Below are 14,627 nucleotides of genomic sequence, written 5' to 3'. Positions count from 1 at the left end.
CTTTTACAGTTAAAATCTGGCTTGCGGATCCCCCGCCATGTCCTCCCCTCATCCTCTGCCTACCAGACTTGGGGGTGCGGGGAGGAGGCTCAGGGCTTCTGCCCTGCAGTGGGGTGGTGGGGCTAGAGGCTTTTGCCAGAGATGACTGGTGCATGCTGAGAGTGTGGGGGCACAATTTAAAGATTCAGCCCCCCAACAGCTTGAATCACCCGCAGCCCAGGCACACCCCTCTCTTACCCTCAGTGGCTCTCCCTGCAGCCCTCAGCTGTTTGTCGCTGCCTTTCCCCAGGGCTGCAGCTCCCAGCTTGCAGGCTCCAGCACCAGACATGCAAAGAGGGGGCCTGGCAGTACCATGAGACCAAGCGGGGCCAGTAAACCGTGGCAAAAATATGGGGGAGGAGCACTTGAGCCCTCTTGCCCCCTTCCGCCTGTCATTTCTGTCTTCTGCCCGGGGAAGGGGCGCTTGGGACTTGAGCCCCATGGGGAGGTCCTGCTGGGGCTCAGGGCTTCTGCAGGAGCAGGGCTGAAGCCCCAAGCCCTGGCAGGCACACCCTGGCTCTCGAACTTCTGAAGATTGTCATCTGTGGCTTGGATGGTCACCCCTGGTATAAGGAAACAATTATATATCCTGATACTAACAGTTTTCCCAGCTACTTAAGCCAAAGTTTACCTCAGCTCATGCCAGATGTTACAGGATGAATGAACAGGATTATAACAAAGGTACTGGCTAATCTGGTCTATATAACTGCTCTATTAATGCTTAATGTGTGTACTTAATGCCTAATATATCTGTAGGCTAGCCAGCATATATTAGTCAACAGTCAGATGCTGCTTCCATTGAGATGTGGGATCCGGGACTGAACAGCTGCTGTTCCCCCAGTGGGAATGCTATGAGAGAGAAAGCTCCCTCTGTGCCCAGCCAGGGTGGGGGCTTTCACCTGCAAGGACTAGCCCCTAGCGCAACTGACATCAGCTCCTGAGCCGGAGACTCCAGGAGATTGCGGGAGACCTTGGGGAAAGTGCTGGACATAGGTCATTCTCTGCCCCTCAGGTGTCTTCAGCTCCCAGAGCTGCTGCCGTCACTGATGCACACAGGGTCTTGCTCCCGTTAGAACTTGCGTCAGCTAATCCAGTTGCAGATCGAATGCCCCTGGAAATGGCCCAGTGATCAAGTCTCCCAGCCAGAGTGGAGAGAGGGAAAGAGGAGAGAGACACTGAAAGAGGCAGCAGGAGAAATAAGTGGGGAGAGAGATGCCCAGCTCTCAAACGAGCCTAGACACACACATTGCAACATCATGTTCCTGTGAACAAGGTGAGGGGCAGATGGAGGAAAAGCCAGTTCCTGCCTCGGCCCCATCCCCACGCCACTGCGGGAGAATGCTATCCCAAGGACTTATGTCTGAGGGAGCCCCTCAAAGCAGCTCCTTTGGTTCTGCTCCTTTCTAGTGTTTGGTTCAGACTCTCTTCCTGGGAGGGTTTAAAAAAGTCTCCATGGGTTTAGCCCATGTGCAAAGGGTTGGGTCTGTGCTGCAAAAAAGCAACTGTGTGTTTGCCCAGCAAGGTGGAGTCTAGAAAGTCCATCTGCCAGGAAAGAGACTGGGGGGAAATCAGGTGTCAAAAGCTCCTGCTGAAACCTCTTCAGTTGCCACTCTGTCCTTGAGGGGCTGCAGAACACCACCCACATTTTGGGTCAGATTGTCCCATCCTCTCCATCACCAGGGACGAGAATCCCTGCCTGAAGTAGGTCCACTGTTATCAGAAAGTTTTTTGGGGGGTTGCTGCTGGGGGGGGGGTGTAAATAGATAGGAGGTGGACGCTGGTGGGGAGGGGGCAGAAAATACACCGGCTAGAGAAAGGGAGGGAGATAAAGTATAACAAACATGCTGAGACTTGTTTAACCTGGCACCTAAATTCTAGGAAAAGACTCAGGGGGGTGAGAGGTGGAAGTTCCTCTCTTTTTATGGAACAGGAAACAACCCACCTAAGTGGGGTAGGAAAACGGACCAGACTCCCAGTGCTGGAGCCTGACCCAACTAACCAACAGCTGCTGTGAGATATGAAGAAGGCGACCATTATGAAGGGGCTTAGGGTACACATGCCCCTTGCCTTATATCCAGCTCCTCACAATGAGGAGGGTGTTGGGCTTTAAGGTCAGGCTTGACAAAGCCCTGGCTGGGATGATTTAACTGGGAATTGGTCTTGCTTCAAGCAGGGGGTTGGACTAGATGACCTTCTGGGGTCCCTTCCAACCCTGATATTCTATGATTCTATTCCTACCAGGGAGCTCTCCCTGGACCGTGCTAGGGGCTCCATCTCCTCTATCAGTCTGTAGCTAGTAGGTATGTGATGAATATGAAGACCCTGCCCCCTCTATCTGTTGGGAGAGACAAGGAGCTCTCTCCTTATCCCCTCACCCTGATGCCTTCTTGGATGCTCTGAGCAGGGTGGAGGTGGGACTCTGTTGACTGCAAGTCTCCCAGAGCTTCCTTTGATTGTCCGTGCTCCCCCATGAATGGTGGGGCTGTGAGTGGGGCAGCAGACACTGAGTGTGGGTCTCTTGCTCTTTCAGGGGCTGGTGACCTTCGAGGAGGTGGCTGTGTATTTCACCAGGGAAGAGGGGGCTCTGCTGGACCCCGCTCAGAGAGCCCTCTGCAGAGACGTCATGCAGGAGAACTCTGAGAATGTGACCTCGCTGGGTAAGGCGTCCCGTTCCCTCAGTTCTTAGAAGTGGAAATGCAGAGTTAAGGATCACAACACCCCACAATGCCACCTCTCCTCTGCCCTGTTTCAGCATCACCCCGACATGCCAGTGACACACACACTAGCCCTCTCCCCTCCCCTGCTACAGAACGCTCTGGGAACGGAGCAGTTCAGCACAAAGTCTAATGTCTTCTCTTGGCTAAGGCAAAACTTGTATTTAGGTCCAGCACAACGAACAGAAGCTGCCTACCCTGGGCTGACACTCAAACACTGAGCCACATAAACCACCTGAGACTTGTAAAATGTTACCACTCCTGTACTCTTGTGCTGAATTTTCCTTCTGAGTCATTGCCTTCACTTGCCCCTCACTAAGCCCAGCAGACCACTTGCATGTAGGCCACCAGACTGCTGACAATCCTCACGGCAAGAGCATAACCTTTTGCACGATTACTGACAACACTCAGCACTGAAACGAGGCATAGTTGCTCTTTCAGATTTCACATGCACCTGACTTCATATCACAACCACAGCTCTGCCAAACTATTTCAACTAATCCCTCCCACATTCAGTGACAGCTACACCTGACCCAGTGCACACAGCTGGAGGGCATGCAGACAAATGCTGGCATTCCGATCTGTGAACACAACATAATGGCATATTCTTAGACCTTCCTCATATCTATTATGGATTTATTGTTTGTTTGTTTTTTGGGGGGGAGGGTGAAAGGCCAGGAGAGACTATTAAATCATCTAGTCTGACTTCTTGTATAACAGAGGCCACAGAATTTCATCCAATTACTGCTGTACCGAGCTGAATACCTTGTGTTTGACTAAATCCTCCTCCAGAAAGGCATCCAGTCTTGACCTGAAAACTTCAAGAGATGGAGAATCCTCCACTTCCTTTGGTAGTTTTAAACCTTTGCTCCACCCGGACTGACACATTCCCAGTGGCTCCTGCCAGCTCCAGGATTAGGGAGTGGGGCAAAGTTAAAGTTGCATTGAAGAGGTGTTGTGTACCTTCACTCTTCATTTCCTAGCTTTCAGAGATTTAAGCTAAGCCACCATCCATGTGGTGTAAGACTGTGGTTCTCAGCCAGGGGTACGTGTACACCTGGGGGTACACAGAGGTCTTCTGGGGGTGCATCAACTCATCTAGAGATTCCCTAGTTTTACAACCAGATACATAAAAAGCACTTGCGAAGTCAGTACAATCTAAAATGTCACACGACTTGTTTAGACTGCTCTATATACAGTAGACTGCTCTAACTATACACTGAAATGTAAGTACAAGATTTATATCCCACTTGATTTATTTTATAATGATATGGTGAAAATGAGAAAGTCAGACATTTTTTCAGTACTAGTGTGCTATGACACTTTTGTATTTTTATGTCTGATTTTGTAAGCAAGTAGTTTAAGAGAGGTGAAATTTGAGGCTACGCAAGAGAAATCAGACTCCTAAAAGGGGGACAGTAGTCTGGAAAGATTTAGAGCCACTGTTCTAGACCTCGAATAATTTTTGTTGCTCTTCTCTGGACTTTCTCCAATTTGTCTACCTCTTTCCTGAAATGTGGTGCCCAGAACTGGACACAACACCCCAGTTGAGGCCTAATCAGCGCGGAGTAGAGCGGAAGAATTACTTCTCACGTCTTGCTTACGACACTCCTGCTAATACAGCCCAGAATGATGTTTGCTTTTTTTGAAGCAGTGTTACGCTGTTGACTCATATTTAGCTAATCCACTGTGACCCCCCAGATCCCTGTCTGCAGCGCTCCTTCCTACGCAGTAATTTTTTTTCCCAAATATTATTTTCACTTTTTTATCTCACCACTGCTCAATTCCTACTCCTCCCACCTCATGTTCCCTTCCCACTGGGACCTGAGCTACTATCTCTGAGCCCTTTATGTTCCTCCCAACCACAAGATGATCCCTCCCAGTCATGACAATAATTCTGCTGCTACTTCTGATTTCCTTTCCATCTTCCCTGTGATTTCATTGCCCTGAGATTTCAAGGTCCTGGGCTGGAACTCAGAGAGGGTGGGCCTGGGTGTCCCCTACCTCTTCCCTGGACCACGAGGGGGAAGAGTGGGTGACAAAGATAAAAGAAGCCACATACAAGATAGAGTCAGGGGACAGGCTTGGAAGCCGTTAGAAAAGTCCTAAAAAAAGGAAGTCTATCAACCCAAGAAAGGGAATGAACTGAACAGAAGACCAGGTGGTTGTAGCCCCAAGAATGGTAAAATGTACCGCTAGCCAGGTACAATCTTTGCAGTGCTGAACCTGGACACAAGGAGGTGCTCTGGAGAGGAGAGACTTGACGACAAGTGTACTAACAGGAGCATCCTATGTAAGACGTGGTCGTTAATTGTTGCGCTCTACTTTGGCGCAGGTGTGACCTCAGATCATAGAATCATAGAATATCAGGGTTGGAAGGGACCCCAGAAGGTCATCTAGTCCAACCCCCTGCTCAAAGCAGGACCAATTCCCAGTTAAATCATCCCAGCCAGGGCTTTGTCAAGCCTGACCTTAAAAACTTCTAAGGAAGGAGATTCCACCACCTCCCTAGGTAACGCATTCCAGTGTTTCACCACCCTCCTAGTGAAAAAGTTTTTCCTAATATCCAACCTAAATCTCCCCCACTGCCACTTGAGACCATTACTCCTTGTTCTGTCATCTGCTACCACTGAGAACAGTCTAGATCCATCCTCTTTGGAACCCCCTTTCAGGTAGTTGAAAGCAGCTACCAAATCCCTCCTCATTCTTCTCTTCCACAGACTAAACAATCCCAGTTCCCTCAGCCTCTCCTCATAAGTCATGTGTTCCAGTCCCCTAATCATTTTTGTTTCCCTCTGCTGGACTCTTTCCAATTTTTCCACATCCTTCTTGTAGTGTGGGGCCCAAAACTGGAGACAGTACTCCAGATGAGGCCTCACCAATGTCGAATAGAGGGGAATGATCACATCCCTCAATCTGCTGGCAATGCCCCTACCTATACATCCCAAAATGCCATTAGCCTTCTTGGCAACAAGGGCACACTGTTGACTCATATCCAGCTTCTCGTCCACTGTAACCCCTAGGTCCTTTTCTGCAGAACTGCTGCCGAGCCATTCGGTCCCTAGTCTGTAGCGGTGCATGGGATTCTTCCATCCTAAATGCAGGACTCTGCACTTGTCCTTGTTGAACCTCATCAGATTTCTTTTGGCCCAATCCTCTAATTTCTCGAAGTCCCTCTGTATCCTATCCCTACCCTCCAGTGTATCTACCTCTCCTCCCAGTTCAGTGTCATCTGCAAACTTGCTGAGGGTGCAATCCACACCATCCTCCAGATCATTTATGAAGATATTGAACAAAACTGGCCCAAGGACCAACCCTTGGGGCACTCCACTTGATACCGGCTGCCAACTGGACATGAAGCCATTGATCACTACCCATTGAGCCCGACAATCTAGCCAACTTTCTATCCACCTTATCGTCTATTCATCCAGCCCATACTTCTTTAACTTGCTGACAAGAATACTGTGGGAGACCGTGTCAAAAGCTTTGCTAAAGTCAAGGAACAACATGTCCACTGCTTTCCCCTTATCCACGGAGCCAGTTATCTCGTCATAGAAGGCAATTAGATTAGTCAGGCATGACTTGCCCTTGGTGAATCCATGCTGACTGTTCCTGATCACTTTCCTCTCCTCTAAGTGATTCAGAATTGATTTCTTGAGGACCTGCTCCATGATTTTTCCAGGGACTGAGGTGAGGTGAGGGTGGAGTATTGCATCCAATTCTGCGCACGGCATGTTAAAAAAAAGAAGAAGTGGAAATTGGAGAGAGTCCAGAAGAGAGCAACAAAGACAATGGAAGGGTTAAAAAAACCTGACTGATGAGGACGGGTTAAAAAAATGGGGCATTTAGTCTGGAGAAAAGAAGACTGGCGGGTGGGAGAAAAATGGTAAGTCTTCAAATCTAGTAAGGGCTGCTATAAGGATATGGATCACTGGTTCTCATTGGCCACAGAGGACATGCCAAGAAGTAATGGGCTTCATCTGCTGCACGGCACATTGAGGTTAGATGTTCGGAAAAGCACTTTCATTCTAAGGGTGGGTAAGCTCTGGAATAGGCTCCCAGTGGAGGTCATGGATGCCCCATCCTTGTAGGTTTTTCAGAACAGCTTAGACAAACACCAGTGGGTAATGATCTAGGTTTCTTTTGTCCTGAGTCGGTGCATGGGGCTAGATAAGTGACCTCTTGAAGTCCCTTCCAGCACTACCTTTCTAGGATTCTGCCATTCTAAAACCTCCACATGTTGGGGGATTTTCCTTGTCTTTTCCATTATCCCCAGAGACGACCCTGCCTGCTGATTGGGGTTAGAGACGGAGCTGGCCTGGAGGCAGAGAGGGAAAGAGGACAGAACTATGCTGGGGACAGGAGGCACAGGCAGAAGCAGAGCCTCAGCTGGGGCTGGAGCTGCAGCTTGGGGGTGGGGGCACGCTGAAGGCAGGGCCAGAGTGGAGCTGGGGGCAGAGTGGCACCCCCCAAAAAACCTAGGGGGGCACACCCCAGTTTGGGGACCACTGCTCTATCTTCTCAGCTCATTGTGCTTGGAAGAGGGGTGATGCCCTGCCCTGCTGATTATTAATTTCCTGATTATTAATGAAGCTAGCTAATGGACATGACCTTGACAACAGATTTTTTTTAAAAAATGGTTCAAAGCTGCTAACATTGTCTGGATGAATGGGTGGTCTTTTATTTTTGGTTAGCTCCATTTGTTTTGAACCCAACCGTTGCTAGGAATAGCTGTATCTGGGCTGGGCTCTAGTCTTCTTTGAGTTTTACTCAGTGCTTGGATGGACAATTGTTAATCCAGTTGATCACATCTTTTAATTGTGATGCATCATCATAATCAGTCAAATCAGGGAAATCTACTCCATCCCACTTTGGAGGCTTATGCAGAATTTTAGAACGCACCCCATGTCTTTTATGTTTCCATCTGAATTTTAATAGCACATACTTCCATGTTTTCAAGGTCATGGCAGGGATACCAACAAGGGTGCACTGAAACAAAAACAACAACTTTGGAAAGACAATTCCTCTGTACCGAGGCTACCTTACCTAGCCAAGAAAATTCCTGTTTGTTCCATTGTCCTGGGTCTTCTTATTTTATTCCACATTGGAGGGTAATTTGCCTTAGAATGATTTGTATGTTTCTCCACCATATTTATTCATAAACAGTTTAAATATTTCTTTACCCATTTAAATTTATGCAGCTGATGACAGTTTGGTTTTTACATTTGGGGAATATTAATTCCTAACATTTTGGATTCATCATAGTTCATTTTGAAGCCTGATAGCTATCTAAATCCCAAAATCCATTGTTCTATATATATATGAGGCTTCTGGCTCCTCTCACTATAAACAAGACATCATCAGTGTTCAATGCTATTTTGACTTCTAGCCCAGAAGGCATTTTGATGCCCTTTACCAACTGGCTCATTCTCATCTTTTACTGCAGATGGTTCCATTTCCAAAGCAAAGGGGGTGGGGGAAAAGGGGAAAACTGTAAAAAACAGGGCACAAACCGCAAACTGGTTGTGAGTCCTAAACTTATTGCACCAAGTGCAAAGTCCTCAGGCCTATGAACTGCCTCACAGAAAGTCCCCTTGGGTATTCCAGTCTGTCTTGCCACCCTGGTGAGCATCTCTCTGCGATAAACAGCCCCAGAAATGACCCGCGCCTGCTAATAGTGGGGGTCAGAATTAGGGCAGCTGGCTTCAGCAGTGCTACTGAGCATGCTCAGTCTGTGTGAGCATCCTCAGTACAAGCCAAGCAGCAAATCTGGGGGGCGGGCACATGACCCCACATGTTCACCTCGCCCCCCTGCATTTCCTCTGGGTGGCCTCTTACACCAAGAATCACAGCAATATTCAGATTAGCCCTGATCCTAAAGGACCAGTCTCTTATCCCAGGTCAATTACACTTTAGGTCTTATACCAAAGTCAACTCTTGTAGCCATTCCTATAGTAAACTATATGAAGGTTTATTAACTAGGAAAAAGAAGTCAGAGAGTTACCTACAAGGTTGAAGCAAGCAAACACAGATGCACAAATGAGTTACACAGTCTTCGGTTTCTGCCATATTTCTCCTTTAGGACTAACCCAGACTAAGCAACTGGGGATCTCTTACTTATGTCTAGAAACACCTTTCCTCCCTGCCCCCCCAAGAATCCAAGCATCATTGAGATCCATAGTTCCTTTTGTTTGGGGTATTTATCTCCCTCCTGCCATGTGTTCTGAGCTTTAAAGTCAGTTGATGGGATGAGTCCATGCGCAGAACTCATCTTCATGGGGATGAGAATGGAACAAGTCTTTCGTCCTTTCGTTGATGTAGAGTTTCCAGTTGTAAGATCCAACCATAGCCCGTCTGGCAATAGGGGGGCTGGGGAAGGGGGAACAATTTCTGTAGAAGAGCAGCCATTCGCACTAATTAATATCCCCTCCTATATGGCGATACGTACAGTCACAGAGGCTCACACGACACACATTCAACATATTACAACATGGAATTATATTACAACATGGAACATAGATAGAACAACTAAGATTAATGCATGGCATTCAACAGAGTCTAAACATTAAACACTTTCTTAGCAGTCTAATACCTATTTTATCAAAAGTATCCCACAAGACAGATTCTAGTATCTGTTAGTGTCCAGTTCAGACATGGGGGACTTGCCACAAGCTGGCCCCTGGCCTGCCATGCTCACACCTGCCTCATTCCCTATACAAATTCCAAGGAGGGAATTGATGACTATTAACAAAAGCCGACACTCAAGGAGGAATATATAGGGTGGATGAACAACAAATAAAACCGAGAACTCTTAGTACTAATGCTAAATTATATATTACTATAAAAATACTAAACTGTATTAAACAATACAGTGAAGATCAAATCACAAAAATCAAAGCACTAATGCCACTGCATTGGACTCAAGTCATCAATGGAGCCAAATCATCAGATTAATACAGCAGATAATCAACTCTTATAAATGCTAAAACTCGAATCCAAGGAGCTAGCTGAAAATCAGGGGTGAAATATGCTGTGGCTACAGACAACATGGCCTGACCCAGTTGGAATGAGACAGACTTTGGGTTAATGTCAGCTAGGAAAAGTCTCCCTTAACCAAGCAGTTTTCTTATAATATCTATTGTTACAAACCAAATTTTGTGGGAATGTGTGAACCCCAAAGGTATCAAATGTGAAAGGAAAACAAGTTTTGAGGACGTTTCCATAGTCAGGTCTCAGGGTTAATATTCTAAGAGCTGGCCTCAAAAGGAAAAGGGGGTTCAGCACCTGTAAAAATAACTAGTTGCAAAGGTTTTAGCAGAAAAAGTACCCACTGCATCACTACTCTTACAAATAAATGTGGACATCTCATGACAGATGTCACATCCTTTGCAAATAAAAGAAGAGGGGTACTCAGTGACTTTTGCAGTCTAACTGGATAAAAGGTTACATAAGAGAAAAAAATACTTAAAGACAAGTTAACAGAAATTCACTTTGATGTGTATCAAAATAAATTCCATTCAAAATAGAAACAATTGACATCTATACTGGGTCTGTAGTCTCATATAAAGTATTTCTCTTACATATCCACCATCCCAATACTTGGAGTGAGTTTTTACTTCAGAACTCTTTAGTCTGAAGGGGGTAAATTACATTGCATAAACTTTTCAGGATTATCCATCATTTCCTTTATTACTAACAAAACAAATATATATATACAACTCTCAGTTTTCCAATGATCACATAATTAGTCTCTTACTCTTTAACCACCATCTTTGTGGTTAATTTCATTTTCGCTGGTTATAACAACATATTCAAAGCTTACAAAATCTTATCATACATCAGTTTTCTTTTAATTCCCATTTCCACCAAGTGAACTTTTATGTCAAGTTGATGTTTACCCCAACATAGGTTCTTCCACATCTACAGGTTCATTTAACTTTGGGTCTTCTGTCATAAGTTTTGGAGAGAAGAGCCTCACACTATGTAGCGAGATTTGCATCACAAGCAAACACCTGTATGCTATTTCCACACTTTCTAATCTTTCGAAGTAGCAGGAGGTGGAAGAGAAGTGATACAAATGCTTGAGACACAAGAGCAAAACTATGAGACAAAAGAATAGCATCAGGACTCAACATTTATGTATGTTGAAGTCTCAACTTGGAATCTGACAAATTCATTCCCTCACTGTAGCCATCACTTGCACAAAAGGGAAGTCGTTGTTGTCCAACCAGGCAGCCAGATTGTGATCCTTGAGGAAAGAATGTTCTCTGAAGACATCAGCTGTTTCTCTTGTTACCTCATGAAACGTTGGATCCAAATGGAAAAGGACAATTGTCCACGGATCTAAGCATGGCATCCTTTGGCCATCAGTGACACTGAACTAGGAAATGGTGTTCTAAAACAATTTGACTTGTGCACCGTTCACCAGAGCTTTTTGACTTTGTGATGTAAGCTAACAACTGGCTGCATGCCATTTCTACCTGAACTCTTGCCAAATCTTTGGTCTTGGTCAAGGTTAATTTACACCCCAAATCTCAAGAGTGTTAGTGAGGAATGGTCTCTCCCAAGCATGCTCAATTTCTTTCTTTAATCTGGTGGCACAGGTCTAAATTAGGGACTGGACACAAACCTGGATCCCGAATTTCTTTAAGCTAGTAGAGGTAGGATTTCTATTTGAAAACAGTTTTTTTTCCTGCAGCTACATAACATTCAACACTTACTTCATTTTATACACATTTACAGCACGTACAAGGGGTGAGTTCAACAAAAACACCACGTCTATTTCTCTACATCTGCATAGTTAGGGACAGTATTTCCCAAATCACAGGAGTAACCTCCTGTCGGGCCTGGGTCACACGTGCTTGGGGGGGGAAAAATACATGGGGATTTTTGCCCAGTTGAAAGCCACATACTATGACACTGTCTCCCTGGATCATCTGAGATAATATTGACCTAAAGAACTGAATGGCATTGTGATCGCAGGCAATTACTTCAGTTAGTTGCACAGTCTGGGGTCTGCTATTGCTCACCAATTCAGACTGGAGACTTAAAAACACTACTATTGCTTTGCTAGCATGCCAAATAGCTTGGAGTATTCAATCCTGTTGACTGAACTGCACTTGAATTTCCTGTGTGTCATAATGGAGAGGTGGGAGGAAAGCAAAAATATACTAAGAAATGACTATTTTAGCAAATGGTCATTTGTCTCAAAGTCCCCAGTAAATCTGAGCTACGTCCTGTCAAACTAAATTAATATCTGGTTGTGTGACCAAAGGGCCTCCAGGCATGAGAGAAAAACCCACTTCACAGAGAGGTCATGAGACACATTTAGGGTCATGTAACGTGAAATTCCACAGCAGGTTACATCCGATAACTCAGAAGCAGGACCACTGATTCTCCCATCATCTTCTCTGAGTCGTTCAAACCTCCTTCACTCACCACTGTCTCATTAGTGAGTTGTGTTATTTACAAAAGCTTTAGCATCATCAGAATGGGAGGGGGGGGGGAAGGAGTGCAAAACCAGCCAACTTTCCCATCTGCGAACAATCCCAACTCAGTAGGAAAGAGACCAAAGTGGCTTTGCCAATAGATGAAAACTGGGATTTAAACTCAGTATGATCACACTGTGTTTGGGATCCATTGGAATTCCCCTTCCAGGTCTGTGACACTCATCTCCAGCCCGAATGAGTCTGATTTACGATCAAAGAAATCAAAGCACCATTCCGAAGCACAGAAACCTGAGGCTGCCGCATCACATGACTCTCTAGGATGTGGATGGGTAGAATGTGAAGACAAGACCTTCTATTTTAGCAGTGCAGAGATTAACGCTGCTGGGCTGATGGGGAAGGAGGGGATCCCTCTGACTCTCCCCACCTTCTTCGGGTGTCACAGTGGTGGAAAAGACACTTTTTTCCCACCCATGCTCCTTCTTTTTATTATATTTAAATACATTTTAAATGAGAAAAATGGTAAAAAAAAAGTATATAACTGCTCATCAGCACACCCTAGGGCAATGTGAGAACAGCAGAGAATGAGACAATTTATCCTCAAAGCAGAACTTGATGACTCTCACAACCGCTTTGCAATGGGAGGAACAATTCAAATGTGCTGCTCTGGGCTTTTTTAGACTATGAAAAGCCATAAAAGGTGAGGTCAGCTCATGAGAAAATAGCCTAGCTAACCACACCCATTCCTGCAAGAGTAGCTGTCTTCTTCATTGGGATAGTGAACATGAGCTAGCTAACTGCATGGGAAAAACCTAGCGGAGGTGAGGCCCACATAGACTGTGCTTCAATGTAGCTAATGAAGGTCATCCTTATCTCCCTCGCCTTGGCTGATGGACATTCCCGGCAAGAGAGACTAGCTCTCCCATGACTCATAGGAGTTGATAGAGAGGACCACGGTATTCATCCCAAGGAAGGGCGAGCAGCAAAACACAAAAGTGGACAACTCACGTGGGGAGGTGAGAGACCACAGTAAAAATAATTCTGCCAATATCCTTAAAGATCATTAGGTGGGAATTAACAAAAGCATTAATGCAAAACAAACAAACAAAAAAACCCAACAACTTTTGTCAGGCTTTGAAAAGGTTATTAAAAGGTGGTTCTCTCATGTGTAGTAAGGTGTGAGCTCAGTGTGAAGGTTTTCCCATACAAAGCATTCATAGGGTCTTGCATCTTTGTGGGTTCTCTGATGTGCATTAAGGTTTGATCTCCGCGTGAAGGTCTTCCTGCACTCACAGCACTCGTAGGGTCTCTCTCCGGTGTGGATCCTCTGATGTTTAATAAGGTTTGAGCTCTGGCTGAAGTTTTTCCCGCACTCACAGCACTCATAGGGTCTCTCCCCCGTGTGGATTCTCTGATGCGTGATAAGGTCTGAGCGGTACCGAAAGGTTTTCCCACACTCACAGCATTCGTAGGGTCTCTCTCCGGTGTGCATTCTCTGATGTCTAGTTAGGTGTGAGCTGTGAGTGAAGGTTTTCCCGCACTCTCCGCATTCATAGGGGCGCTCTCCTGTATGGATCCTCTGATGTTTAATAAGGTTTGAACTCAAACTGAAGGTCTTCCCACACTCAGCGCATTTATAGGGTCTCTCTCCCGTTGGGATTCTCTGCTGGGCTGTGCTTTCCTTGAAGTTGTTGTGAGTCTCCTGACAATTAGGGGATTTACCCACTTTCTCCCCTGGTTGACTTTCCAGCTGTCTCTCTGGCCTGTGCTGACTCTCACAGGCTTTTCCCTGCACATGATGCCTGGACACATTCCCTTGATATCCTTGCAATAATCCCCCATGTGCTTCCACTTGCTCAGCATGTTCCTGGTGAGGATTCTGCTCCACATTCTCACTCAGCATCCCACCGCCTGCTGGGATAGAGAAAGAAACCTCAGGACGAGTCTACGCTACAAAATTAAGTCAGCCTAAGTTCAGTCGACGTACACCCTCCACAGTAATTAAATTGCTTTTGCACGTCCATGCTAGGCTCTTTATGTCAGCAGTGCACGTCCTCACCAGGAGCGCTTGCACCAACTTAACAGGCAGCGTGGGGCATTGTGGGACAGCTTCTGAAAGGCAGTAACAGTCCATGCAAGCAACACAGTGTCTACACTGGCACTGCGTCAACATAATTACATCGACTTAAGCACCACACCTCTCACGAAGGGGGAATTATTAGAATGTAAGAATGGCCATACTGGGTCAGACCAATGGTCCATCTAGCCCAGTATCCTGCCTTCCGACAGTGGCCAATGCCAGGTGCCCCAGAGGGAATGAACAGAATAGGGAATCATCAAGTGATTCATCCCCTGTTGCCCATTCCCAGCTTCTGGCAAATAGAGGCAAGGGACCCCAACCCTGCCCATCCTGGCTAATAGCCATTGA

At 46.0% G+C, this 14,627-nt stretch overlaps 1 protein-coding gene across 4 annotated transcripts in view; it reads right to left on the bottom strand.

Moving 5' to 3' along the window:
• Nucleotides 1-8,723: 8,723 nt before the first annotated feature.
• The window catches only part of LOC140904231 (uncharacterized), a 34,858-nt gene continuing 28,954 nt past the window's right edge, over nucleotides 8,724-14,627 (bottom strand). For 3 of the 4 annotated variants that reach the window (XM_073326671.1, XM_073326674.1, XM_073326673.1), the window contains exon 10: nucleotides 8,724-14,113. In XM_073326671.1, the coding sequence (XP_073182772.1) occupies nucleotides 13,362-14,113 (752 nt within the window). In that variant the 3' untranslated portion in view covers nucleotides 8,724-13,361. The remainder of the gene's footprint in view (nucleotides 14,114-14,627) is intronic. The other variant, XM_073326672.1, reaches the window with a different exon arrangement.

Source organism: Lepidochelys kempii, chromosome 28, assembly GCF_965140265.1.
Source record: "Lepidochelys kempii isolate rLepKem1 chromosome 28, rLepKem1.hap2, whole genome shotgun sequence".
NCBI lineage: Eukaryota > Metazoa > Chordata > Testudines > Cheloniidae > Lepidochelys > Lepidochelys kempii.
This window is presented reverse-complemented; position numbering and strand designations above follow the sequence as displayed.